General features: G+C 39.4%; 1 protein-coding gene across 18 annotated transcripts in view; it reads right to left on the bottom strand.

Annotated features, from left to right (window-relative positions):
* The window catches only part of CCDC171 (coiled-coil domain containing 171), a 467560-nt gene that overhangs the window by 430358 nt on the left and 9283 nt on the right, over positions 1–27919 (bottom strand). For all 18 annotated transcript variants that reach the window (XM_054519835.2, XM_054519832.2, XM_054519828.2 and 15 more), the window contains exons 2-4: positions 25862–26016; positions 18607–18742; positions 11354–11528 (exon numbers count right to left, since the gene is read on the bottom strand). In XM_054519835.2, the coding sequence (XP_054375810.2) occupies positions 11354–11528; positions 18607–18742; positions 25862–25905 (355 nt within the window). In that variant the 5' untranslated portion in view covers positions 25906–26016. The remainder of the gene's footprint in view (positions 1–11353; positions 11529–18606; positions 18743–25861; positions 26017–27919) is intronic.

Genomic DNA, 27919 nt, shown 5'->3' on the forward strand with positions numbered 1-27919 from the left:
TGTTTAACAACTTTTCACAAGCCGACTCTGACTTTTTGGAAGTGAAATGAAAATGGCAGGATTTATCTAAAGATCTACAATCTAGAAACAGAAGCGCTGCTATTTTGAGGAGTGCCATCTCAGTGGTGTCACTGGAAAGTCCAGATTGCCTGATACACTGGCAACCAATTACCGGGAGTCAATCCCAAGAGATGTCTGGGCTTAACGGAGTTAAGTCTATGCTGAGGGTGGAAGGGAGAAGAGGACATAAAAACAAATTTGTTTTTCCACACCACAAGGTGTTTGTGCCAAGGTGGCTATGTGTGTCAATATCAGGGAATCTCTCCTCCTGGGAGCCAAGAAGAAGTCTCTCAAAACTAGAAGGGAAAGGTGTTTTCCCCCCCATCAATCCACTTCAGAGACATTCTAGTAGTAACACATGTCCCTTCCCCAAAAAACAACGACGTTTTCTGTGGCTCAACAACATAACTTTAAAAAGAAAACACAGCTGGGCACAGTGGCTCACGGCTGTAATCCTAGCACTTTGGGAAGCCAAGGCGGGCGGATCATGAGGTCAGGAGATCGAGACCATCCTGGCTAACACGGTGAAACCCCGTCTCTACTAAAAAAAAATACAAAAAATTAGCCGGGCACGGTGGTGGGCGCCTGTAGTCCCAGCTACTCAGGAGGCTGAGGCAGGAGAATGATGTGAACCCAGGAGGTGGAGCTTGCAGTGAGCCGAGGTCATGCCACTGCACTCCAGCCTGGGCAACAGAGTGAGACTCTCATTAAAAAAAAAAAAAAAAAGTCTGCATTTTCATAAAACTTGGTTGAAAAATATTTCAAACTGTATAGTCACCAAAAGTGCACAGTTATCAAAATGCATACATTTCACTTGGCGTCTCCAGCACCCTGAACTTCTTGTGCTTGGTCTGTTTTGGCATCTCCATTTCCTGCAGGATTCTTCCCCTGCTTGTAAGCGTCAGCTTTTCCCTTTGGGTACCTTTTCTCCCTTCTTTGCAGGGGCAAAGAAGGCTTTACGGGCTTGCACTCCGGCTTTGAAGGAGCAGGTTTAGCAGACAACCTTGCGGATCTTCTCTGAAGCTTGGCTTTATCTCCTGTAGCATCCCCTTCAGGCTTTCTCTTGGGCATGGTGGTGATGCTGGTAAGACGTAGCACCAGATGCAGGGATGCAATGGCGTGTGGGCTTTGATCAGACCAGGGATCCTTCCTGCCTCTTCATGCTGCTTCTATATTTTTCATTTCTTTGAGACAGAGTCTCACTCTGTCACCCAGGCTGGAGTACAGTGGTGCAATCTCGGCTCACTGCAACCTCTGCCGCCCAGGTTCAAGCGATTCTCCTGCCTCAGCCTCCCAAGTAGCTGGGATTACAGGCACTTGCCACCACGCGTGGCTAATTTTTGTATTTTTAGTAGAGACAGGGTTTCACCATATCGGTCAGGCTGGTCTTGAACTTCTGACCTCGTGATCCACCCGCCTCGGCCTCCCAAAGTGCTGGGATTACAGGCATGAGCCACTGCGCCTGGCCTCATATTTTTAATTTCTAAGAGATTTCATCTTTTATAACATCTGGTTCTTACTTCATAGATGAAATATATTCTTTCAGATCTGAGGAAATTAATGTTACTTGTTTTAAATGTTCTCCCTGCAGAGCCTCTGTTTCTTCTAAGTTGATTTCTTCTCTCCATTTTAGAGGGTTTCCTCATATATCTGGTAACTCTTGGTTGTCTACTCTCATTAAAAGTGAGAAACTATAAATATAATACAGTTTATACATTAATATACCCACCACCTAGAACCTGAGCTTCAAGGTGGACGTTAACAACTTTTACTGGAGAAGGATCTGGATGGCTCATTTATTGGGAAATCTCCAACATCAGTATCATTAGGTTCTTCCTCCTAGCTTTGTATTAGTCTGTTTTTTTGATAAAGACATACCTGAGACTGGGCAATTTACAAAAGAAAGAGGTTTATTGGACTTACAGTTTCACATGGCTGGGGAGGCCTCACAATCATGGCGGAAGGCAAGGAGAAGCAAGTCATATCTTACCTGCATGGCAGCAGGCAAAAAGAGAGCTTGTGTAGAGCAACTCTCATTTTTAAAACCATCAGATCTCGTGAGACCCATATCACAAGAACAGCATGGGAAAGACCCACCCCAGTGATTCAATCATCTCCCACTGGGTCCCTCCCATAACACATGGGAATTATGAGAGTTACAAGATGACATTTGGGAGGGGACACAGAGCCAAACTATATCAGCTTGGTCAGGTGATAACACAAAAGAGTCCTCCAACATCCGGCATAGAGTGTAGAAATCCAGGTGTTAGCTTTTGGGGAAGTCAATATATAAAGGAAGCTGGGGGCTGAGCATGGTGGCTCATACGTGTAATCCCAGCATTTTGGGAGGCCAAGCTTGGAGGATTGCTTGTGGCCAAGGGTTTGACACCAGCCTAGTCAACATGGAAAGTCCTAGTCTCTACAAAAAAAAAATTTTTTTAATTAGTCAGGTATGGTGGCATACACCTATAGTCCTAGCTACTCAGGAGGCTGAGGTGGGAGGATGGCTTAAGCCCAGGAGTTCAAGGCTGCACTGAGCTATGACCACACCACTGCCCTCCAGCCTGGGTAACAAAGTGATACTCTGTCTCTAAAAATAATAATAATAATAAATTAATTAATTAAAGGGAAGCTGGAAGGAATGGCTCCTCAATACGCAGCATTCAGAATCTTCCTGGTTTTGCCAGTCAAAAGACTCTCTATTTCGCCATCTCCAGGGATTAAACCTCCTGACTTCCACTAGCAATTCTTAAGTAATCCCAGAATAGCATGCTCTTGGAAGGAAATCTAAGGACCTATCTGCCTCTCAAATAGCTTTCATCTAACCCTCCTTATTTTACTCACTACTGCTACTCCCATACAAAATTCCAATGGTATCTGGTGCTTCCAGTTTATAAGCCCTTTGACTAAGAATTTCTCTTTCAGTTTTCCCCACTCCTGACTTAGGATTTTAATGTCTCTCTAGCTCAGTTGTTCCTCATCCATTTGCTTTCCAGCTTCCAAAATTTTCTCTCTTGTCACATCCCATATTCTCTCCATTGTTATGGGATTATCTCATAACTGCATTAGGCTTTTTACACTACCCTCAACATTTCATTACACAAATTTTAAAAACACAGAAAGTTGAAAGTATTGTGCAGTGAACACCCATATATCCACAACCTGGACTCTAGGATTGTTAACATTTTGCCATATTTGCTTTATCAGATATTCATCCATCCTTCAATGCATGCATTCATTTATCCACCCAGCAGTCCATCATACATTTTATGCATTTCAAAGCAAGTTGCAAACACCAGGACATTTCACTCCTAAATAGTTCAGCATGTATATCATTAATTAGAATTTAATATAGTTTTATTTTTATTTTTTATTATACTTTAAGTTTTAGGGTACATGTGCACAAAGTGCAGGTTAGTTACATACGTATACATGTGCCATGCTGGTGTGCTGCACCCATTAACTCGTCATTTAGCATTAGGTATATCTCCTAATGCTATCCCTCCCCCCTTCCCCCACCCCCAACAGTCCCCAGAATGTGATGTTCCCCTTCCTGTGCCCATGTGTTCTCACTGTTCAATTCCCATCTATGAGTGAGAACATGTGGTGTTTGGTTTTTTGTCCTTGCGATAGTTTACTGAGAATGATGATTTCCAATTTCATCCATGTCCCTACAAAGGACATAAACTCATCATTTTTTATGGCTGCATAGTATTCCATGGTGTATATGTGCCACATTTTCTGAATCCAGTCTATCATTGTTGGACATTTGGGTTGGTTCCAAGTCTTTGCTATTGTGAATAGTGCCTCAATAAACATACATGTGCATGTGTCTTTATAGCAGCATGATTTATAGTCCTTTGGGTATATACCCAGTAATGGGATGGTTGGGTCAAATGGTATTTCTAGTTCTAGATCCCTGAGGAATCGCCACACTGACTTCCACAATGGTTGAACTAGTTTACAGTCCCACCAACAGTGTAAAAGTGTTCCTATTTCTCCACATCCTCTCCAGCACCTGTTGTTTCCTGACTTCTTAATGATTGCCATTCTAACTGGTATGAGATGGTATCTCATTGTGGTTTTGATTTGCATTTCTCTGATGGCCAGTGATGATGAGCATTTTTTCATGTGTCTTTTGGCTGCATAAATGTCTTCTTTTGAGAAGTGTCTGTTCATAGCCTTTGCCCACTTTTTGATGGGGTTGTTTGTTTTTTTCTTGTAAATTTGTTGGAGTTCATTGTAGATTCTGGATAGTTTTATTTTTTTACAGATAAAATTTACATCTAGTAGAATGCACAAATCTTTAGTGTACTGTTCAAGGAGTTTTTTGTTTTGTTTTTTTGAGACAGGGTCTCACTCTGTCACCCATGCTAGAGTGCAGTAGTACGATTTCAGCTCACTGCAACCTCTGTCTCCTGGGTTCAAGTGATCCTTCTGCCTCAGCCTCCTGAGTAGCTGAGATTACAGGCATGCACCACCACGCCTGGCTAGTTTTTGTTTTTAGTAGAGACTGGGTTTCACTATGTTGGCCAGGATGGTCTTGAACTCCTGGGTTCAAGCGATCCACCCACCTCCACCTCCCAAAGTGCTGGGATTACAGGTGTGAGCCAATGTTCAAAGAGATTTTATGAATAAATACATTCATGTAACCCAAACACCTATCAAAATACAGAACATTTCCTTCAACCCAAAAAGTACCCTCATACTCTCTCCCAGTCAAATCCACTGCCAACCCACCCTGCAGAGGTAATCACTGTTTAGATTCTTTTTTCACCAATGATTAGTTTTTCCTATCCTAGAACTTTATGTTAATGGAACCATATAGGATGTCCTCTTGAGGGTAAAGTTTCTCTCACTAAGCATGTTTTGGAGATTCATTCATGTTACTGCATACGTTAGTGGTTGGTTCCTTCTTATTGCTGAGTAGCATTTCATTATATAACACAAATTGTTTCTTCATTCCCTTGTTAATGAATATCTTTTTCCCCAACTTTGGACCACCAAATTTGCTATGAAATTCTTTTACAAGTCTTTTTTGGACAAATGTTTTTCTTTCTCATGGGGAAATAATAAAGAGTGAAACTGCTGGCTCATAAGATAAATGCATGTTTATTTTAAAAGAAACTGCCAGGTTTTTTTCCAAAGTGGTTGTATCATTTTACACTCCCATTAACAAAAAGTATGAGTCCCTGTTGCTCTATATCCTCACCAATATTTGGTATTGACAATCTTTTCAATTAGAGCCATCTGATAGGTGTTTAATAACATCTACTATGGTTTTCATTTGCATTTCCCTGACAATAAGTGAGGTTACGCATTTTTCCTGTGATTAATAGTCATCTCTTTATCTTACTCTGTAGAATGTCTGTTGAAATTGTTTGACGCTGAGCAAGTAACTTTCCATCTTTCCAGGATTTCACTTTCCTCATAGTTAAATGAAAGTCATGAACTTTCATATCTAGTGCCTTCCAATTCTTATATTCCTAAATTCCAGGTAGTGGTGTAACTATTATTAAACACCAAAGGTAATTACTGGGGCTCAGAACACAATACCCCCAATTATGGTGCCTTGGTATGCTGAATATTTTTCACCTGCAGAAGACAGGAGGGCCTCAGAAGGAAGGTTACTCTGACTTCCTGTCTTCTACCCCTCTTTCTCCCTTTCTCCCCAAAGCAAGACATAAAATCTAGAAAGGTCGCCTCTCTGACCTACTACCTCTGAAAGTAGGTCATGGGGCCCTCAGGTGATCTATCACCTGGAAGAAAGAAATGCTACTGAACAAACAGGCTTGCTGGGTTTCCCACTCAGTTTATTACATTGGAACATATCCTTTTGTCCAGTCATATTTCTCCACAACTATCCACTTCTTTCATCATACTTAACACAAAAATATGGTTTCCCCTGGAAACCATATTTCTGGAGGCTCCATGTCATCTAAAACTTTGTTAAATAAATTTGTTACGCTTTTCTCTTGTTAACCTGTGTTTTGTTACAGGGTTGTCAGTTGTAAACCTTGCATGGGTGAGTAAAAGATACTACTTTTTCTTCTCTACATAATCAAAAATACTTCTGACCAATGTCAATAACCCCAGACAGCTGAACAAAACTAAGGATCTTAACAGTTACAATAATTATACCTTAACATGCCAGGCGCGGTGGCTCATGCCTGTAATCCCAGCACTTTGGGAGGCTGAGGCGGGTGGATCACAAGGTCAGGAGTTCAAGACCAGCCTGGCCAAGGTGGTGAAACCCCGTCTCCACTAAAAATACAAAAAAATTAGCCGGGCGTGATGGTGGGTGCCTGTAATCCCAGGCACTCGGGAGGCTGAGGCAGAGAATTGCTTGAACTCGGGAGGCGGAGGCTGCAGTGAGCTGAGATCGCACCACTGCACTCCAGCCTGGGCAAAAGAGGGAGACTACATCTCAAAAAAAAAAAAAAAAAAGAAAATTATCTCAACATTTCTTTAGCCCCATGAAGTTAACAAAGTACTTTCTTTTTTTTTTTTTTTTTTTGATCAAGGACAATTTTTTTCACATTTTATTTTTTATTTCAATAGTTTGGGGAACAGATGGTGTTCGGTTGCAGGCAAAAGTTCATTAGTAGTGATTTCTGAGATTCTGGTGCACTCATCACCCAAGCAGTGTACGCTGTAACCAATGTGTAGTCTTTTATCCCTCACCCCCATCCTGTCCTTTCCCCAGAGTCCCCAAAGTCCATTATATCATTCTTATGTCTTTGCATCCTCATAGCTTAGCTCCCACTTATAAGTGGTTTTCTATTCCTGAGTTACTTCAATTAGAATGGCCTCCAACTCGATCCAGCTTGCTGCAAATGCCACTATTTCGTTCTTTTTACGGCTCAGTACTATTCCTTGGTGTATATATACCACATTTTCTTTTTTTTTTTTTTTTTTTTCCTGAGATGGAGTCTCGCTGTCACCAGACTGGACTGCAGTGGCACGATTTTGGCTCACTGAAACCTCTGCCTCCAGGGTTCAAGCTATTCTCCTGCCTCAGCCTCCCAGGTAGCTGGGACTAAAGGCGTGCACCACCACACCCAGCTAATTTTTGTATTTTTAGCAGAGACGGGGTTCCACCACCTTGGCCAGGATGGTCTCAATCTCTTGACCTGGTGATCTGCCCTCCTCAGCCTCCCAAAGTGCTGGGATTACAGGCATGAGCCACTGCACCCAGCCTATACCACACTTTCTTTATCCACTCCTTGGCTGATGGGCTTCTACGCTGGTTCCATATTTTTGCAATTGTGAATTGTGCTGCTGTAAACATGCGTGTGTATGTGTCTTTTTCATACAATGACTTCTTTTCCTCTGGGAAGATACCCAGTAGTGGGAATGCAGGATCAAGTGGTAGTTCTACTTTTAGTTTTGTTTTTTTTTTTTAATACTTTAAGTTCCGAGATACATGTGCAGAATGTGCAGGTTTGTTACATAGGTATACATGTGCCATGGTGGTTTGCTGCACCCATCAACCCATCATCTACATTAAGTATTTCTCCTGATGCTATCCCTCCCCCAGCCCCCAACCCCTGCCAGGCCCCAGTGTGTGATGTTCCCCTCCCTGTGTCCATGTGTTCTCATTGTTCAACTCCCACTTACGAGTGAGAACATGCAGTGTTTGGTTTTCTGTTCTTGTGTTAGTTTGTGGAGAATGATGGTTTCCAGCTTCATCCATGTCCCTGCAAAGGACATGAACTCATCCTTTTTTATGGCTGCATAGTATTCCATGGTGTATATGTGCCATATTTTCTTTATCCAATCAATCATTGATGGCCATTTGGGTTGGTTCCAAGTCTTTGCTATTGTGAACAGTGCCACAATAAACATACGTGTGCATTTGTCTTTACAGCAGCATGATTTATAGTCCTTTGGGTATATACCCAGTAATGGGATGGCTGGGTCAAATGGTATTTCTAGTTCTAGATCCTTGAAGAATCGCCACACTGTCTTCCACAACGGTTTAACTAATTTACACTCCCACCAACAGTGTAAAAGCGTTGCTATTTCTCCACATCCTCTCCAGCATCTGTTGTTTCCTGACATTTTAACAATCACCATTCTAACTGGTGTGAGATGATAACTCATTGTGGTTTTGATTTGCATTTCTCTAATGACCAGTGATGATGACCATTTTTTCATGTGTCTTTTGGCTGCATAACTGTCTTCTTTTGAGAAGTGTCTGTTCATATCCTTTGCCCACTTTTTGATGGGATTGTTTTTTTCTTGTAAATTTGTTTAAGTTCTTTGTAGATTCTGGATATTAGCCCTTTGTCAGATGGATAGATTGCAAAAGTTTTCTCCCATTCTGTAGGTTCCCTGTTCACTCTGATGATAGTTTCTTTTGCTGTGCAGAAGCTCTTTAGTTTAATTAGATCCCATTTGTCTATTTTGGCTTTTGTTGCCATTGCTTTTGGTGTGTTAGTCATGAAGTCTTTGCCCATGCCTATATCCTGAATGCTTTTGCCTAGGTTTTCTACTAGCGTTTTTATGGTTTTAGGTCTTATGTTTAAGTCTTTAATCCATCTTGAGTTAATTTTTGTATAAGGTGTAAGGAAGGGATCCAGTTTCAGCTTTCTTCATATGGCTAGCCAGTTTTCCCAACACCATTTATTAAATAGGGAATCCTTTCCCCATTGCTTGTTTTTGTCAGGTTTGTCAGAGATCACATGGTTGTAGATGTGTGGTGTTATTTCTGAGGGCTCTGTTCTGTTCCATTGGTCTATATATCTGTTTTGGTATCAGTACCATGCTGTTTTGGTTACTGTATTCTTGTAGTATAGTTTGAAGTCAGGTACCGTGATACCTCCAGCTTTGTTCTTTTTGCTTAGGAATGTCTTGACAATGCGGGCTCTTTTTTGGTTCCATATGAACTTGAAAGTAGTTTTTTCCAATTCTGTGAAGAAAGCCAGTGGTAGCTTGATGGGGACAGCATTCAATCTATAAATTACTTTGGGCAGTATGGCCATTTTCACAATACTGATTCTTCCTATCCATGAGCATGAAATGTTTTTCCATTTGCTTGTGTCCTCTCTTATTTCCTTGAGCAGTGATTTGTAGTTCTCCTTGAAAAGGTCCTTCACATCCCTTGTAAGTTGATTTCTAGGTATTTTATTCTGTTTGTAGCAATTGTGAATGGGAGTTAACTCATGATTTAGCTCTCTGTTATTGGTGTATAGGAATGCTTGCGATTTTTGCACACTGATTTTGTATCCTGAGGCTTTGCTGAAGTTGCTTAACACCTTAAGGAGATTTTGGGCTGAAACAATGGGGTTTTCTAAATATACAATCATGTTATCTGCAAACAGAGACAATGTAACTTCCTCTTTTCCTATTTGAATACCCTTTATTTCTTTCTCTTGCCTGATTGCCCTGGCCAGAACTTCCAATACTATGTTGAATAGGAGTGGTGAGAGAGGGCACCCTTGTCTTGTGCCGGTTTTCAAAGGGAATGCTTCCAGTTTTAGTTCTTTAAGGAATCTCCATACTATTGTCCATAGTGATTGTACTAGTTTACATTCCCACCAGCAGTGTAAAAGTGTTCCCTTTTTACCACATCCATGCAACATCTGTTATTTTTTTATTTTTAAATTATGGCCATTCTTGCAGGAGTAAGGTGGTATCTCATTGCGGTTTTGACTTGCATGTCCCTGATAATTAGTGATATTGAACATTTTTTCATACGTTTTTTGGTCATTTGTATATCTTCTTTTGAGAATTGTCTATACATGTCCTTTGCCCAGTTTTTGATGGGATTATTTGTTTTTTTCTTGCTGATTTGAGTTCCTCGTAGATTCTGGATATTACTCCTTTGTCAGCATAGTTTGTGAATATTTTCTCCCAGTCTGTGTGTTGTCTGTTTACTCTGCTGACTATTCTTTTGCTGTGCAAAAGCTTTTTAGTTTAATTAGTTTTTTAGTTTAATTTTAGTTTAAAGATCTATTTATCTTTGTTTTTATTGCATTTGCTTTTGGGATCTTGGTTATGAACTCTTTGCCTAAGCCAATGTCTAGAATAGTTTTTTCAATGTTATCTTCTAGAATTTTTATGGTTTCAGGACTTAGATTTAAGTCTTTGATCTTAAATTGATTTTTATATAAGGTAAGAGATAAGGATCCAGCTTCACTCTTCTACATGTGGCTTGCCAAGTATCCCAGCACTACTGGTGAATAGGGAGTCCTTTCCCCACTTTATGTTTTTGTTTGCTTTCTCAAAGATCAGTTGGCTGTAAGTATTTGTCTTTATTTCTGGGTACTCTATTCTGTTCCATCGGTCTACATGCCTATTTTTATACCAGTACCATGTGGAGCCAGGACCTAAATCTAAATCTGAATTCACATTCAGTGTTCTCTTAATTAAAACCTGCTGTGTACAAAAATGTTCATAGCAACATTATTTTTAATAATCAAAAACTGGACACTTCTCAAATGCCCATCAATAATAAATGGATAAATATAAGTGTGGAATGTTTACACAATACTATACATCAATACAAAGCTCTCATACAATATGCATGAATTTCAAAAACATAATGTTGGAGGAAAGAAGCCAGAAACAAAAGAATATATACTTCATGATTCCATTCATATAAAGTACAAAAAAGTGGCAAAATTAATCTACACTATTAAAAACCAGTATAGTAGTTATCCATGTAGAAGGGCTTTTGATCATTTTCTGTTCCGTGATCTGAGTGCTTGTTATGAGTGATATAGCTATCTAGGCACATTTGTTTTTATATATTATATGTAAATAGACAGGTTTATTTAAGTCCAAGAGCTATATAACAGATAGCTTTTGAAGATTAAATCCAGTGACTTTTTCTTTTCCAGGCACCACACTCTAGCCCAGTGATTTCTAAACCTGGCAAAATAATGAAAGAGGCAGTGCTTCTTGAACATATAGATTCTCAAGCTAGAGATTTGGATTCAGATTATATGTAATGGGGAGCCTGGAGTATATGTTTAAGACAAACAAAAATCCCTTTGTGATTCTGTTGATTATTCATGGAAGAAGTGCTTCTAAAAAGTGACTAAGAGAATTCTGAACTCCTTTTTCCATATATGCACAGCATAAAAAAATTAATGTAAAGTAGATAAATGTTCACAAAATTGCCAGGAGACTTTTTATACATACCCAGCTAAGTCTGTACATCAAAAGTCAGTCAATGAACCAAAATCTTACCTCTGACCCTGTATGGGATGTACACACAACAGTGAGGAGTGATATACAATCAGGTTACAACCCTAAACTTGGGAAGAAATACAAACAGTCTTACCACAGAGCTTTTCCTGGATCCTATGTGCCTCGGCTAATCTTTGTTCAGCAGCCCGTCTTCCAAGACCAGCTTCCTTTCTAGCAACAGCTAGGTCATATTCCAGACTTTGTCGCAATGCTTCTCCCTTTTCAACCTCGGACCGTAGCTTGGCAATCTGGCTCTCATAGCTTGCCAGCTAAAAACAGATTCCTGATATCAATATGTGTCCAAAGATTATGAGATGATACACCCAAACATTTAAGTTTCTTAGAGGAACTTGTTTCCATAATACATACAAGGCAAAAATTTATAAATTTATATATTCTGAATCACTGGAAAGAAAGCACTACCTTACAAAATGACACTCATTATGTTTTTTATTTTAGAGAATCCACTAGAGGAAAAAAAATAACAAAAAAAAATCTTATAAGAACTTTTTATAAAATTAAAGATAAATTACATGTTTTAATCAGAAATAGTCACACCTTGGCCAGGCACGGTGGCTCACTCCTGTAATCCCAGCACTTTGGGAGGTCAAGGCAGGAGGATCACTTAAGCCCAGGAGTTCAAGACCAGCCCGGGCCACATGGGGAGACCCTGTCTCTATAAAAATAATAATAATAATAACAATAATACAAAAATTAACCAGGCATGGTGGTGTGTGCCTGTAGTCCCAGCTATTCAGGAGGCTGAGATGGAAGGATTGCTTGAGCCTGGGAGGCAGAGGTTGCAGTGAGCAGAGACCATGCCACTGCACTCCATCCTGAAGGACAGAGCAAGACCATCTAAAAAAAAGAAAAAGAAAGAAAAGAAAATATTCATACCTAAAAAACAAAAAAAAAATGCATGATACATACTAAGCACTTAAAAATTCATTCTTTCTTCTCCTCCTTCTATTCTCTAAATGAAACCAATAAACAAATTGCATCAAGTATAGTTTAATAAATATTGTCTGATTATCTCTTGATTATGATATCACTGATCATAAAGTAATAAAAGTGCCAATTTTGCAGGGATTTAAATGAATGAATATCGAATTTGTCATCCTTCTGAAGTAGCATGACAGAAGGTCAGAGACAACTGGCTTCTCAATAGGCTTGATCAATGAGAGGCACGTGTAGAATGACTGACGGCAGGAGAAGTGAAGATGCCAAGTTATTTCTGCCTTTCTAGATCTACCTCGAGCAGTTATCCCTCTCTTGTCTGTGGCTGCAAATCCTTATGGATAGTCCCTCCTTCCATGGGCCTTGCTTTGTCTAGTTCTAGCTCTAATCAACCTTGGGAATAGAAGCAGTTCTTAATGTTGGGTTGTCTTAATCTCCTCTAGTTGTCTTTTCCGCTTTTCTAGTACCTGTGTAACTAATACCCGCTACTAATGTCCCTTTGTTGTAAGACTTAGAATGGTTTCTGTTTTCCTAACTGAACACCCAGTAATATTGCTCTTGGTATCAGAAACTGTCTCAAGATGGGTTTATAATATTGGATGGCTAACATATTTAAGCCTGAACACAGTGAAAGCCTCTTTGCAGGTAGAAATGGGATTCTAGTGATCTACAGCATACAGTGGGATCACAGTTCTTTAAATTATGGTGTGCAGTTGTTTAGAATGAAGTACCAGTTGAAAACAAGCCTTCGGAAAACGAAGTAATGAACGCACTTAACTATGATGCCAGTATTGATTTACTGTAAGGCCTGAGGGATAGAAAGGCTAAATCTCACTATACTAGAGAATTTACAAAAACAAAATGATAATCTCAGAGCTTTAGAATCTCAGTTCAAGACAGTCAGAAAAACCAGAGCGTTTTTATGGTGACTTTAAAATAATTGCTTATTTAGTACAGCCCCAGGGCAGATAAGGTTATGAACAAACCTGAAAATCTAATTATGGGAAATGCAAAATTACAAGTTCAATGAAGAGTTTCACCAAGTTTCTTCTGTTAAGATGGTATCAGCTGGATATTAAGTAGGAAGAACATAGGATGAGGACTCTCAGAATTAAACAAACCTAAAAACTATGAACTCTCAAATTCCCCCTTGAACATTCCTTACCAAAAAAAAAAAGCAGCCTCTCCTCTCTGACTGAGGTAACCAGCCTTTCCTTGCTGAAAGATTTAGTAATGACCACACCTGAAGCAGCTGCCTTGCAGGAGGATTTGCAAGAGCCACCTACACCGCTCTGTTCACCACAGATTGACTCAGATCTCAGTATGCTACAGAAGGAAAAATGCAGTCTGCTCCAGGAGGAAATAGCTTATATAGCAGAAGAACTGAAAGCTCTTGCTAATCTGGTATTCACAGGAACTTGGAGAACATGTACAAGACCGATGTGGATTTCGTAAGTTAACTCTTAACAGTTTTGCTTGGATGGTTGACTGAAAATTGAATTCGACATTAGCCTACAATCATTTCATAAGGTCAAAATACTAGTACTTCCCTGGCATAATACAGAGACTTAAGAACATGGGAGTAGTTTTGTGCAAACCAAAGCCTCCCTTTTCCTTGACTACATCCTCTTCAAGGCCACAAAGTACATTACTTAAAATTAAAATGCTGGCCAGGTGCGGTGGCTCACTCCTGCAATCCCAGCACTTTGAGAGGCTGATGAGGGAGGGTTGCTTGAGGCTAGGAGTTTGAGACCAACCTGAGCAACAAAGCAAGACCCCATGTCTACAAATAATAATAATAATAAATTAGCCAGGTGTGATGGCACACACCTACAGTCCTGGCTACTTGGGAAGCTGCAGCATAAAATCACTTGAGCCCAGGAGTTCCAGGCTGTAGGGAGCAATGATCACATCACTGCACGCAAGCCTGGGCAACAGAGCAAGACCCTGTCTCTAAAAAAAAGATTTAAAACAACAAATATATATACATGTATACACACACACACACACACACACACACACACACAATAACTGAAATATGATATATGATATGTAGCTATAATTTTTTTTTTTTTTGAGACAGAGTCTTGCTCTGTTGCCCAAGCTGGAGTGGCATGATCTCAGCTCACTGCAACCTCGGCCTCCCAGGTTCAAGTGAGTCTCCCACCTCAGCCACCCAAGTAGCTGGGATTATAGGTGCGCACCACCATGCCCAGCTAATTTTTGCATTTTTAGTAGAGACAGGGTTTCGCCATGTTGGCCAGGCTGGTCTCAAACTCCTGACCTCAAGTGATTCGCCCACCTCAGCCTTCTAAAGTGCTGGGATTACAGGCGTGAGCCATGGCACCTGTCCTGTAACTATAATTTCTAAAATGTGATATGTATCTGTGATTTCTACTGATGATACTCAGAAGAGTACTGCTAACACTACTATGACTTGTTAAAATGGCTGGGTCAAGCCCTTCAGAACTGAAGGAAATGCTTAATATCAGTTAGAGGTTAATAAAAATAAAATTTTAAGTTTTCCCCATCTATGTTCACAGATTCCCTGATTTCTCTTTCTGAGGACTCCAGCTTAAGAATCCCTGCTCTCAAGAGTACTGGCTGGGTCAGACAATATCTTCAGGCCATAAAGCCTACTGATTAGTCCTAAGTTTCCAGTATCTTTTGGCTAAAAGAAGTTATGTCAGCCGGATACAGTGGCTCACACCTGTTGTTCCAGAACTTTGGGAGGCCAAGGCGGGTGGATCACTTGAGCCCAGAAGTTCAAGACCAGCCTGGACAACATGGCAAAACCACACCTCTATAAAAATACAAAAAGATTAGCCAAGCATGGTGGCACGTGCGTGCCTGTAGTCCCAGCTCCTCAGGAGGCTGATGTAGGAGATCACTTGAGTCCAGGAGTTCAAGACCAGGCTGCAGTGAGCCAAGATCACACTACTGCACTCCAACCTGGGTGACAGAGCAAGACCCTGTTTCCAAAAAAAAAAAAAAAAAAGTAGTTATGTCACTCTCCTTTACCCTCTCTCTTTCTAATTTATCTGGATTTTCTTGCTCCATCATCAATATCTGGGCCAATGAGATATCTGAATAGCCTCACAGGCTTCTTGTCCTATTTTCCACAACTTTATTGTTACGCTCAAATGATTCTAAAAACCTTACAGTATTTTCCCATCCCAATCATCTACATCAATGCAACTTAGTCTCATCTGGAACGTATGAGTCTATAAGCAATTCTTCTCCCCGTATGCTATGTCTATTAATAAATCCTTTCAACAGTAATCTATTATTTGAATACCTATCAAAGAAACCTGTAGCTCAGAAAAATGAATTAACTTGCCCAAGATCCCCCAACAATAAAACTCCTAGAGAAGTCTTTAAAGATATTTTGTGCCAATCACCGTGCATGATTTGTGTTCGCATTAGGAATACCTGATAAGGCAAATATGGCCTTAGTTTTTAGATCACTGCATTCCTCTCTGCCTTGCTTCCTGATGGGTACACTTGGAGATTATATGGCTAAAAAATTTAACTACATAATACAAGTATGATTACCTAAAGAAATAATTGAAGGCCAGACACAGTGGCTCACTGGCTCACACCTGTAATCCCAGCACTTTGGGAGGTCGAGGCAGGTGGATCACTTGAGGTCAGGAGTTCAAGACCAGCCTGGCCAACATGGTAAAACCCCGTCTCCACTAAAAATACAAAAATTTGGCCAGGCGCGGTGGCTCACACCTATAATCCCAGTACTTTGGGAGGCCAAGGCGGGTGGATCACAAAGTCAGGAGTTCAAGACCAGCCTGGCCAAGATGGTGAAACCCCGTCTCCACTAAAAATACAAAAATTAGCCAGGCACAGTGGCAGGCACCTATAATCCCAGCTACTCAGGAGGCTGAAGCAGGAGAAACGCTTGAACCTGGGAGGCAGAGGTTGCAGTGAGCCAAGATAGCACCATTGTACTCCAGCCTTGACAACAGACTGAGTGAAACTCTGTCTCAAAAAAAAAAAAAAAAAAAGAAAAAGAAAAAGAAAAGAAATAATTGAAAACATAATAATAATTAGTAACATAAATCTGGAGTTGAACCAATTATAATTTCCTGTTTTAAGAAAACTGTCTTCCTTTCCTAAGATAATTTCCTGTCTCTTTAATGTGAACATATACTGCAAAACATTTTGATCAAATAAAAGAGAACAGTGTGTTCTGCTGAGAAATCTAATGATAACTATAAACATATTATGAAAGAATATATTTATTTTTATTTTATTTTTTGTAGATACAGGGTCTCACTCTGTTGCCCAGGCTGGTCGCAAACTCCTGGGCACAAGCAATCCTCCTGCCTTGGCCTCCCAAAGTGCTGGGATTACAGGCATGAGCCACCACACCTGGCTGTGAGAGAATTTATTTAATAGAGGAATGATTATCATCACACTAATACTCTCAAGTGAAATGTACATTTGGTTTTAAAAAATAAGTTTTAGAATTTATAAATAATTAGCATATATTTAACACATACCATTTTATATGGATTATTACAATGTAAATAGAAGCAATTACTTCAATTATCACTTAAAAATTACCTCAATTGGGCTGGGCACAGTGGCTCATGCCTGTAATCTCAGCACTTTGGGAGGCCAAGGTGGGCAGATCACCTGAGGTGAGGAGTTCAAGACCAGCCTAGCCAACATGGTAAAACCCCATCTCTACTAAAACTACAAAAATTAGCCAGGCATGGTGGCACGTGCCTGTAGTCCCAGCTACTGCGGAGGCTGAGGCAAGTGATTCTACAGTCACTTGAACCTGGAGGCAGTGGTTGCAGTGAGCCGAGATCACTCCACTGACTCCAGCCTGGGTGACAGAGGGAGACTTCGTCTCAAAAAAAGAAAAATTATAATATTACCTCAATTGCTACTAAAAAATACAAAGAGAATGATTATGTATTCATCTCTTGTTATTTCAATCAGCAATACCACTGCTCCTTAGATACCCTGAAAAAAATCATCTTTTCATACTCTCCTCTGTTGCCCAGGCTGGAGTGCAGTGGCACGATCTCAGCTCACTGCAACCTTCCAGCTCCAGGGTTCAAGCGATTCTCCTGCCTCAGCCTCCCAAGTAGCTGAGATTACAGGTGTGCACCACTACGCCCAGCTAATTTTTGTATTTTTAGTAGAAATGGGGTTTCACCATGTTGGCCAGGCTGATCTTGAACTCCTGACTTCAAGTGATCCACCCACCTTGGCCTCCCAAAGTGCTTGGATTATAGGCATGAGCCACCACACCTGGACCTTTTCATACATTTATTCAATACACAACTACTGACGGCCTACTATGTGCCAGTAAACATGAGCTATATGGAGACAAAGTGTGATCACTGTTTTCAGCTCTCAGGGGGTTTACAAACTAAAGAAGAGCAGGTAAGCATGATATAAATGTTTTAGTTCTAAAATATCTGTAACAGCAACATGTTGTGGAAGAACAAAGTAGTAGCTGGTTTCACTTAGAGAGACATTAAAAGGTTTCCCAACATAAGAACTGCAGAACTTAGCAACAAGGGAAGAAAAACATACTGTTTACACTTAACTGTCAATAAATTACAGCTACTATTACAGTACACAAGCACTTTCCAAATTTTATTTCACTTAATTATCACAACAACCCTTTGGTTTCACAATGAGAAACCAATGGTGTACAGGATAAATAAGTAGCCGAAAATGACGCATCTTGTAAATGGAAAGGCCAGGAATGAATTGAGCTCTGTGTAATTTGATATTCTTCCCACTACACCAGGTGGCCTAAACTGAGTTTTAAGAATAAATAAGATTTAGCGAGAAAAAACACAGCAGAGAGAAGAGGCATAAAGATATGACTCATGAATTATCTTAGAAGGGAAAGAAAACTATCTTGGAATATATACATATACATATGAAATATACATACACACACATACATACTAATAAAAGAAATAATGACTTATAAACTAAGACAATTTATGAATTGAACTATGATTGAAAATTCCATACTCAAATTTACTTCAGAGATTGCTCCATAATCGAGACCTTAAAGGAACCTACATTATGATTTCAAAAATGTCTGATTTACAAATCCTTTAATCATCAAACATGTTCATAAATTAATAATTTTAATCAATTGAACCCATTAATTAAAATAAATCTAAGATAACATACAAATAAACATAATTCATTAAAGTTCTACTTTAACACTTATGCAATTACACTACATTTTAAAATCATGTTTTCTTTATTACAATTTCCTTTTTAAGACAAAGAATGGTATAGTTATAAAGGTTAAACATGGAGTTTTTCATATGAAATAAATCTAAAAAATCAAACTCAACTTTTAACATTATTTGAGAGGAAAATAAATCGTACCTCTGCATTGTGTTTGGTTGTTATTTCTAATTTTTCTTTTTTAGCCTGATGGAGTTTCTTCCTGAGATCAGCAGTAATATCCAACTCTGTTTCATTTTTAAGTACTTGTTTTACATCCAATGAGGCACTCTTCAACCTATAAAATGAGATTACAGTAAAATGTATATGCTTCTCATAAAGCACATTTCAGAGCATTTCTGATATTTCTCATAACTTATTTTTCGAAAAACAAAGAGAACATGACATGCTTCTTGACTTAGAGTTCACAATCTAGTAAAAGATGTCCATTGCAAAAGCTATGTAGAAATACAAAGTAGTATATAAAGACAGATACCTAGCAACAAACCACTGTCTAATGGGAAACTACCACATTATTCAAGATTGCTACTTAAACTGTCTGATCATATCACAAGCTGGGTAATTTTGGAAGAGACTGGGTTCTCTCAGTTTTTTTCTTTGTAAATAATACATTTTGTTTACTGCAAATGTAATACATAATACAAAAAGAAAAATGTCAGACTAAAGCACACTACTCTCTCCCAAAAATAAAAATTAAAAATTAAAATAACAGCAAACAGAATTTAGAGGTATAAACTCACAAGAGAAAGAACACAAAAGATGAGATAATAGCAACAAATTACTGGAAGCTGAAATGCATGTGGACAAGTGGTAACTGATAACCCCCAAAAGCTCAGTAATTGGCAACACCTTTGAAAATGGAGGTAAAAGTACAGCAGAAAACAGGAGAATTATTTGAAAGTCTGCCAACAAAATAATTACATCCTCAGATCCCCTATCCCCTATACCACACAACTGGGTACCTATCTCTTTCCCAGTCTGGCAGAAAAACACTAGGGGTTTATTCCCTGGAGAGGATAAAACAGAGGGTCTCTGGATCAGAAGACATTAGATATAAATGACCTAAGTTTTTCATACTATACACAAGAAGCTTGAGTTAAAAGTTACATAATGAAAGAGTGCTCTAGAGTTTTAACACTACTTGTCTTGCCAGAATGTTCTTGCCAGAAAGATGGCAGTCAAGCAGAGATTGGAAGTGTCTTCCCTACAGAACCTAAGCAACCAGGTGAAAAATACCTAAAGATACTGATGCCAGTGGTTCTCTAGCAAAACAGCTTAACCATATAACCCCACAGAGCACACTACAAACACAAAGCCTCACACACTGAGCTTCCAGTCATCTTTTTAGGTTAAGCCCCTACTTCTCAATATAAGCAGACAGCCAACAATCACCAAAAGTTTAATAAGCATCTAATATGATAAACAGAGACCAAAAATATGGTGCATGGAAAGAAGCATGCCTTGAAAGACTATGCAGAAAGATGACAACTTAGAAGAGGGGAAAAAAAAAAAACCTAACATTGTCTCCTAAAAAAAACAGGAGAGAGTATATCATCCATATGTCACATCCATGACTGCAATAAGAAATGAAATATTCAGAGAAAAAAAAAAACAGCTCTTAAAAATCAAAAACACAGCCGGGTGCAGTGGCTCACGCCTGGCCTCCAAGCACTTTGGGAGGCTGTGGCGGGCAGATCACTTGAGGCCAGGAGTTCAAGACCAGCCTGGCCAACATAGTGAAATCCTGCCTCTACTAAAAATACAAAAAATTAGCTGGGTGTGGTGGCTCATGCTTGTAATCCCAGCTACTTGGGAGGCAAAGGCAGGAGAATCCGTGAACCCGGGAAGCAGAGGTTGCAGTGGGCAGAGATCACACCATTGCACTCTACCCTGGGCAACAAGAGCAAAACTCCATCTCAAAAAAAAGAAAAGAAAAGAAATCAAAAACATAAACTAAGAAAACGAAAAACTAAATAAATAAAAATTAAAAAAAAAAATCTCCCAGAAAATAAAGCAAAAAAAGAGATGGAGATTAAAAATAGAAAAATTTTTAAATTAGAAGACTGACCAAGAAGTTCAAAATCTAAATAAAGGTGCAGAATGAGAAAAAATAAATTTATAACATTAAATAGTCTTATTATTTTGTAAGCATTGTTCTAAGCATTTTACAGATATAAACTTATTTATTCTTCACAATAATCTCATGAGATTGGTACTATTATGACCCCCTATTACCCAAGTTCACAGGGCTAGTGAGGGGCAGAGCTGAAATTCAAACCCTGAAAGCCTGGCTCCATGATATATCCTCTTAACCACTGCACTACAATGTCTCTCTGAAGGGAAGGAAACTATTATAGAAACAAATCCATGGAAATAGGCAGATTCTGAAGGATGTAAGTTTCAAACCGAAAGGGCCTATTAAAAGAGCCCAGATTAAATGCATGAAAATTTTAGAAAACAACGAACAAAAAAGTAGTTCCTCCAAAGTCTAGAGAGAAATAAATAGGTTTCATACAAAAGCCTAAGAAATATATTTGACTATAAAAATCCCTGAAAGACAATCTAGGCAATACCATCCTGGACACAGGAACGGGCAAAGACGTCATGATGAAGATGCCTAAAGCAATCACAACAAAAGCAAAAATTGACAAATGGGATCTAATTAAACTTAAGAGCTTCTTCATGGCAAAAGAAACTATCAACAGTGTAAACAGCCTAGAGAATGGGAAAAAAAATTTGCAAATTATACAACTGACAAAGGTCTAATATCCAGCATCTATAAGCAACTTAAATTTACAAGAAAAAAAAAACATTAAAAAGTGGGCAAAGGACATAAAAAGACACTTTTTAAGAGAAGACATACACGCAGCCAACAAGCATATGAAACAAAGCTCAGTATCAGTGATCATTAGAGAAACGCAAATCAAAACCACAATGAGATACCGTCTCACACCAGTCAGAAAGGCCATTATTAAAAAGTCAAAAAATAAGGCCAGGCGCGGTGGCTCACGCCTGTAATCCCAGCACTTTGAGAGGCCGAGGCGGGTGGATCACGAGGTCAGGAGATCGAGACCATTCTGGCTAACACGGTGAAACCCTGTCTCTACTAAAAACACAAAAAATTTTCCGGGCGTGGTGGCGGGCACCTGTAGTCCCAGCTACTCCAGAGGCTGAGGCAGGAGAATGGCGTAAGCGCGGGAGGCGGAGCTTGCACTGAGCCGAGATCGCGCCACTGTACTCCAGCCTGGGCAACAGAGCGAGACTCCGCCTCAAAAAAAAAAAAAAAATGTATTGGAGATGTAGATGGTGCAATCATGCAACACAAAAGAAATAAAAGGCATGCATACTGTAAAAGAAGAAGTAAAACTTTTTAATTACAAAGGATACGATTCTGAAAGAAAATTCTAGAAATCCACTGAGAAAAAACAGACTAGAACTAAAATCAATTTCAGCAAGGTCACAGAATACAAGATCAATATACAAAAATCAATTATACTTCTATATACTAGCAATGAACAATCCAAAAACAAAATTAAGAAAACAATTCCATTTATAACAGCATCAAAAGGAATAAAATAAATTTAACAAAAGGAATGCAAGGCCAGGGGTGGTGGCTCATGCCTGATTCCAGCACTTTGGGAAGCCAAGGCAGGAGGATCACTTGAGGCCAGGAGTTCAAGACCAGCCTGAGAAACATAGCAAGATCTTGTCTCTACAAAAATAAAAAAAATTGGCCAGGCATGGTGGTACATGCCTGTAGTCCTAGCTACTCAGGAGGCTGAGGCAGGAGGATCACTTGAGCTCAGGAGTTGAGGCCACAGTGAGCTAAGATCATGCCACTGTACTCTAGCCTAGGCAACAGAGCAAGACCTTGTCTCAAAAAAAAAAAAAGTGAAAGATTTTTACACTGAAAAATACAAAATGTTGTTCAAAGAAGTTGAAAAGCTAAACAAATGGAAAGACATTCCACTATTCACATTCATGTAAGGAAAACTCAATATTATTAAAATGGCAATTCTCCCCAAATTATTCTACATATTCAGTATGATCTCTATTAAAACCCCAACAGACATTTTTGCAGAAACTGAAAAGCTGATCCTAAAATTCATATGGAAAGACAAAGAATTCAAAATAGCCAAAACAATCTTGAAGAACAAATGGGAAAACTTTTGATTCCTAATTTCAAAACTTACTATAAAGCTACAGTAATCAAGACAATGTGATATTGGATTAAGAACAGACATGTATGCCTGTAACCCCAGCACTGTGGGAGGCTGAGGCCGGTGTACCACAAGGTCAGGAGTTCAAGACCAGCCTGCCCAAGATGGTGAAACCCCGTCTCTACTAAAAATACAAAAATTAGCTGGGCACAGTGACAGGTGCCTGTAATCCCAGCTACTCGGGAGGCTGAGGCAGGAGAATCACCTGAACCCGGGGGGCAGAGGTTGCAGTGAGATCACGCCACTGCACTCCAGCCTTGACAATAGAGTGAGACTGCCTCAAAAAAAAAAAAAAAAAAAAAGAACAGACATGTAGATCAATGTATCAGAGTTAAGACTCTAGAAATAAACCTATACTTAAATGGTTAAGTAATTTTCAACAGAAGTACCAAGGCAATTCAAGGGGGAAAGGTTACTCTTATCAACAACGCTGCTGGAACAACTGGCTATGCACATGCAAAGAGACAAATTTAGACCCTTACCCCATACAAAAAGTAACTTAAAATAGAGCACTAAATATAAGAGCTAAAATTATAAAACTTCTAGAAGAAAACATAGAAGAAAAATCTTCATGACCTTAAGTTAGTCAGAGATTTCTTATATGCAAAACCAAAAGCACAACTATAGGAAAAGCACTGATAAACTGGACTTCATCAAAGTTAAAAACTTGTGCATTTCCAAAGACATTATTAAGAAAAAGAAAAGTCAAGCCACTAAACAGGAGAAAAATGTTTGCATATCATATATCTTATTTTTTGTTGTTGTTGTTGTTGAGACAAGGTCTCGGTCTGTGACCCTGGCTCAAGTACAGTGGCATGATCTTGGCTCACTGCAATCTCCACCTCCCAGCTTCAAACAATTCTCGTGCCTCAGCCTCTGGAGTAGCTGGGACCACACAGGCACACCACCACGCCTGGCTAATTTTTGTATTTTTTTGTAGAGATGGGGTTTCGCCATGTTGGCCAGGCTGGTCTCGAACTCCTGGGCTCAAGCAATCCACCCACCTCAGCCCACCAGGCCAGCAAATCATGTATCTGATAAAGGACTTGCATTCCAAATATACAAACACTCTTAAAGCTCAATAACATCAAAATAAATAACACAATTTAAAAATAAACAGATCTGAAGAGACATTTCACCAATGAAGATACATGAATTACCAAAAAGCACATGCAAAGATGTTCAAATCATTAATCATTAGGAAAATTCAAATTATAACCACAATAACATACAACTTTACACTCACCAAAATGGCTAAATTGAAATAGTCAGATAAAAACCAGTACTGGTCAGGATATGGAGAAATTAAAACCCTCAATTATTGCTAGTGATAATATAAAATGACCCAGCCACTTTAGAACACAATTTGGCAGTTTCTTGAAAATTTTAACATAAATTTACTATATGATACAGCATTGCTGCTCCTAAGAATCTACCTAAGGGAAACAAAAACATATGTCAACACAAAGACATATGCAAATGTGCACAGCAGCATTATTCATAGTACTCAAAAAGTGGAAACAACTCAAATGTCTGTCAACTGGTAGATGGGCATAATGTGGCATATCCATACAATGGAATACTATCAGCAATAAAAAGAAACAAAGTGCTGCTACGTGCTACAACTTGACAAACCTCAGGAATATGCCCTGTAAAAGAAGCCACAAAAGACCATCTATTATGTGATTCGATTCACATGAATTGTTCAGAAAAGGCAAATCTATAGAAACAGAAAGTAGATTAGTAGTAGATTTTAAATAACTGTATCCAGATTCTATAATTATAAAAAGTAATTTAGCTATTAAAAATGATGACAAGCCGGGGCAATGGTGTGTGCCTACAGTTCCAGCTACTTGGGAGGCTGATGCAGGAGGATTGCCTGAGGCCAGGAGTTCTCAGACAGCCTGGGCAACATAACAAGACCCCACTAAAGAAAAATTTTAAAACTATGATATATTGATGTGGTAAGAAGTTTCCCCAAAATTGAAAAAGCAGGATACTAAATAAGGTGAAATATTCTAATTTGTAAATACGTATTTTAAATTAGCCAGGCGTGGCGGCAGGCACCTATAATCCCAGCTACTTAGGAGGCTGAAGCAGGAGAATCACTTGAACTCAGGAGGCGGACGTTGCAGGGAACCAAGATCATGCCACTGCACTCCAATCTGGGCGACAGAGCAAGACTCTGTCTCAAAAAAAAAAAAAAAGTGGGGGGTGGGTAGCTTCAAAAGCTAAGTGGAAAACATCTGTATAGCAAATTTACGGGTAAATTACATGTTAGTCTTGGTACTTGTCCCACCCACACGTCCTTGCTGAAAAGGCAGTCTAGATCAGTCCTTCTCAAACTAAATATGAGGAAGGACTATCTTCACCCCATCCCATGATGATTTTGTAAAATATATTTAATGCATTATTTTTAAAGAAATTTTAAAAACAGACAATACAACCCCAAATGTTTTATTCTTAGATTCAGCAGACAGAATATTACTCTGTTACATGACTATAAAAGTTTCTAAACATTTACTTTTAATTTCAGTACTTATTTCTTTGTAAAGCACACTTAGGAGAGAGTGGCACTGCCCTATGTGGTCCAGTTTTATATTATAGACTCCACCCACCAAAGGTGAATGAACTAAAGGTAGGCGCCACACCCAAAGGCAGAAATCAATGGTACGAAAAAGATGAGCAACAGCAATTAGGTGTTACTTCTTGGAAGGTAAACTGAGAGATACCAAGTAAGGAAGCGAAACAGCAACAGGAGCTAAGACTAAATGAATGCTTAAACAGTAGCCATGAATTAGAGCTGGGCCAATGAAGAAAGAGGAATTAAAGCCACAGAGGTTAAAGAAAACAAAACAGAAATATAAATAAGAAAAAATACAAGGGAAAGATTTAAAGTAGTGGAAAAGAACAAGCAAGTCTCTAGTAACAGAACGAAGTTCCGACACACAGACTTTTATGGTCCAAATTAACACAGAAGCACAAAATCCCCATAAAGTCTCTAGAATCAGTTCCACTTCTTACGAGGCTTCATTCATGCTCCTTCAGTCCCACAGAATTTCTACTCCCCTTACCATCCCATGAGAATTCTTACAGTTAGCTCTGCAACCACTGACTTCTCCCTGTTCCTTGCAACTAAAAACGTTCATCAACTAAAAGAAGAGCTAGAGGCTTACCTTTGGGTATCACCAGTACCATTACTTGAAGTATTCAAATTCATGATGTTTTCCAACTCTTTCAAAATACCCTCCTGTTTCTTAATGACATATTTCTTTCTTGATGATTAAAATTGCCCAAGATGTCTATGGCTTCAGATTAGATGATTTGAGGTCTGTTAAAACAGTAAATGATACAATAGCAGTTTGAGTCCTGATACTATTGGAGATTTTTCTTGTTTTTTGGCTTATTTGGGAAAGATGTAATAATTGATAAGTGAAATTGTAGGTGTATAGAGATACCTAGACCTCAGGGAGATCACCAAAAGAAAACGAACTCAAATAAGCAGACTGAGATGGAGACTGTATCTCAGTGCTGAGAACTGACTAACAGCTCCTACATATAGATCCAAATGATCTCTACAACAGTGATTCACGTGGCTAACTGAACAGTCTCACCTAGGACAGAGGTTGAAATTTTGGCCAAGATGATGTGGGAATGGGGAGATCCCATCTCTCCAGGGACATGAAAGACTAGGTTGGAAATAGTGGTAGACAAATGAATACCACCGTCATTCATCTACTGAGCACCTACTACAGGGTCAAGCACTGTACCTGGTATTTTATATATAGCATTGCGACCCTTACAACACTGCAATGTAAGGATTATCCCATTTTTCTACCAAGAAAACCAAGACTGAGATTAAAAGTAACTTGAGCCGGGTGTGGCGGCTCACGCCTATAATCCCAGCACTTTGGGAGGCGGAGGCAGGCAGATCACCTGAGATCGGGAGTTCTAAACCAGCCTGACCAACATAGAGAAACCCCGTCTCTACTAAAAATATAAAATTAGCCAGGCGTGGTGGCACATGCCTGTAATCCCAGCTACTCAGGAGGCTGAGGCGGAAGAATTGCTTGAACCTGGGAGGCAGAGGTTGCAGTGAGCCAAGATCGCACCGCTGCACTCAAGCCTGGCCAACAAGAGAGAAACTCCGTCTCAAAAAAAAAAAAAAAAAAAAAAGAAGTAACTTGGAAAAGTCACATAGTTACAGAACCAAGATTCCAATTCATAACTCTCTGACACTGAAGTCCAAGTTCTTTCTACAAGGCCACTGATGACACATAAAGCTGAACTATAAGTTATCTTACCTGAGGGTTATTATCCTCACTTTATAAGAAAACTCATCTGATTGAGAGAGCCTCAACTGTCTTGCCCAAAGCCATTCAGCTATTAAGTGGGGGGCACCAAGGAGTCTCTATCAAGCTCTTCAGATATTGTCCCAAAATCTTGTCACCTTATCACCACGCTCCTGAAGGTCAGACCCCAGGAAAACTTCCTTCAGAATGAAAGTGAGTTAGAACCTAGAAGGAATGGACCCTTCTGTATATAAGAGTAATGTCCAAGGCACAAAAACACATACATGAAATGTTCCTGTTTTGTTGAAAAGCTTAAATACACATACGCACAGGTGGCACAACAGGCGTAAACAGACTTCTATTTATCTCTTAGGAAAATAATTTCAGATAGTTAGGGCCTTAATCATGTTTTTGTATATTGGGCAGAGAAGTGTGGGAAGAAGAAGTTACCAAGCTTTTAATAAAGTTGTTTCAATAAAGTTAAAGAGAATCATCATACTTCAGTGCATTATTTTGGCACCTAACATCTTCAAATCTGAATGGTCCTCTAGAGAGATGGCGTCTTCCATAGCTCAGAAGCAAGTTTCATCTACTTCTAGCTCACTGATATATAACCAGTAGAATACAGCAAAGATGAAGGGATGCCACTCTTATGATTACATTATATAAGACTTTTATCTTAGCAGACTGAATGACAATTTCCTGCTGACCTTAAAGAAGCAAAGTGTCAGGCCAGGCGCGGTGGCTCACGCCTGTAATCCCAACACTTAGGGAGGCCAAGGTGGGTGGATCACGAGGTCAGGAGCTCGAGACCAGTCTGGCTAAGATGGTGAAACTCCGACTCTACTAAAAATAAAGAAAATTAGCTGGGTGTGGTGGTGGGCGCCTGTAATCCCAGCTACTCAGGAGGTTGAGATAGGAGAATCACTTGAACCCAGGAGG

The sequence above is a fragment of the Pongo abelii genome, chromosome 13 (assembly GCF_028885655.2).
Source record: "Pongo abelii isolate AG06213 chromosome 13, NHGRI_mPonAbe1-v2.0_pri, whole genome shotgun sequence".
NCBI lineage: Eukaryota > Metazoa > Chordata > Mammalia > Primates > Hominidae > Pongo > Pongo abelii.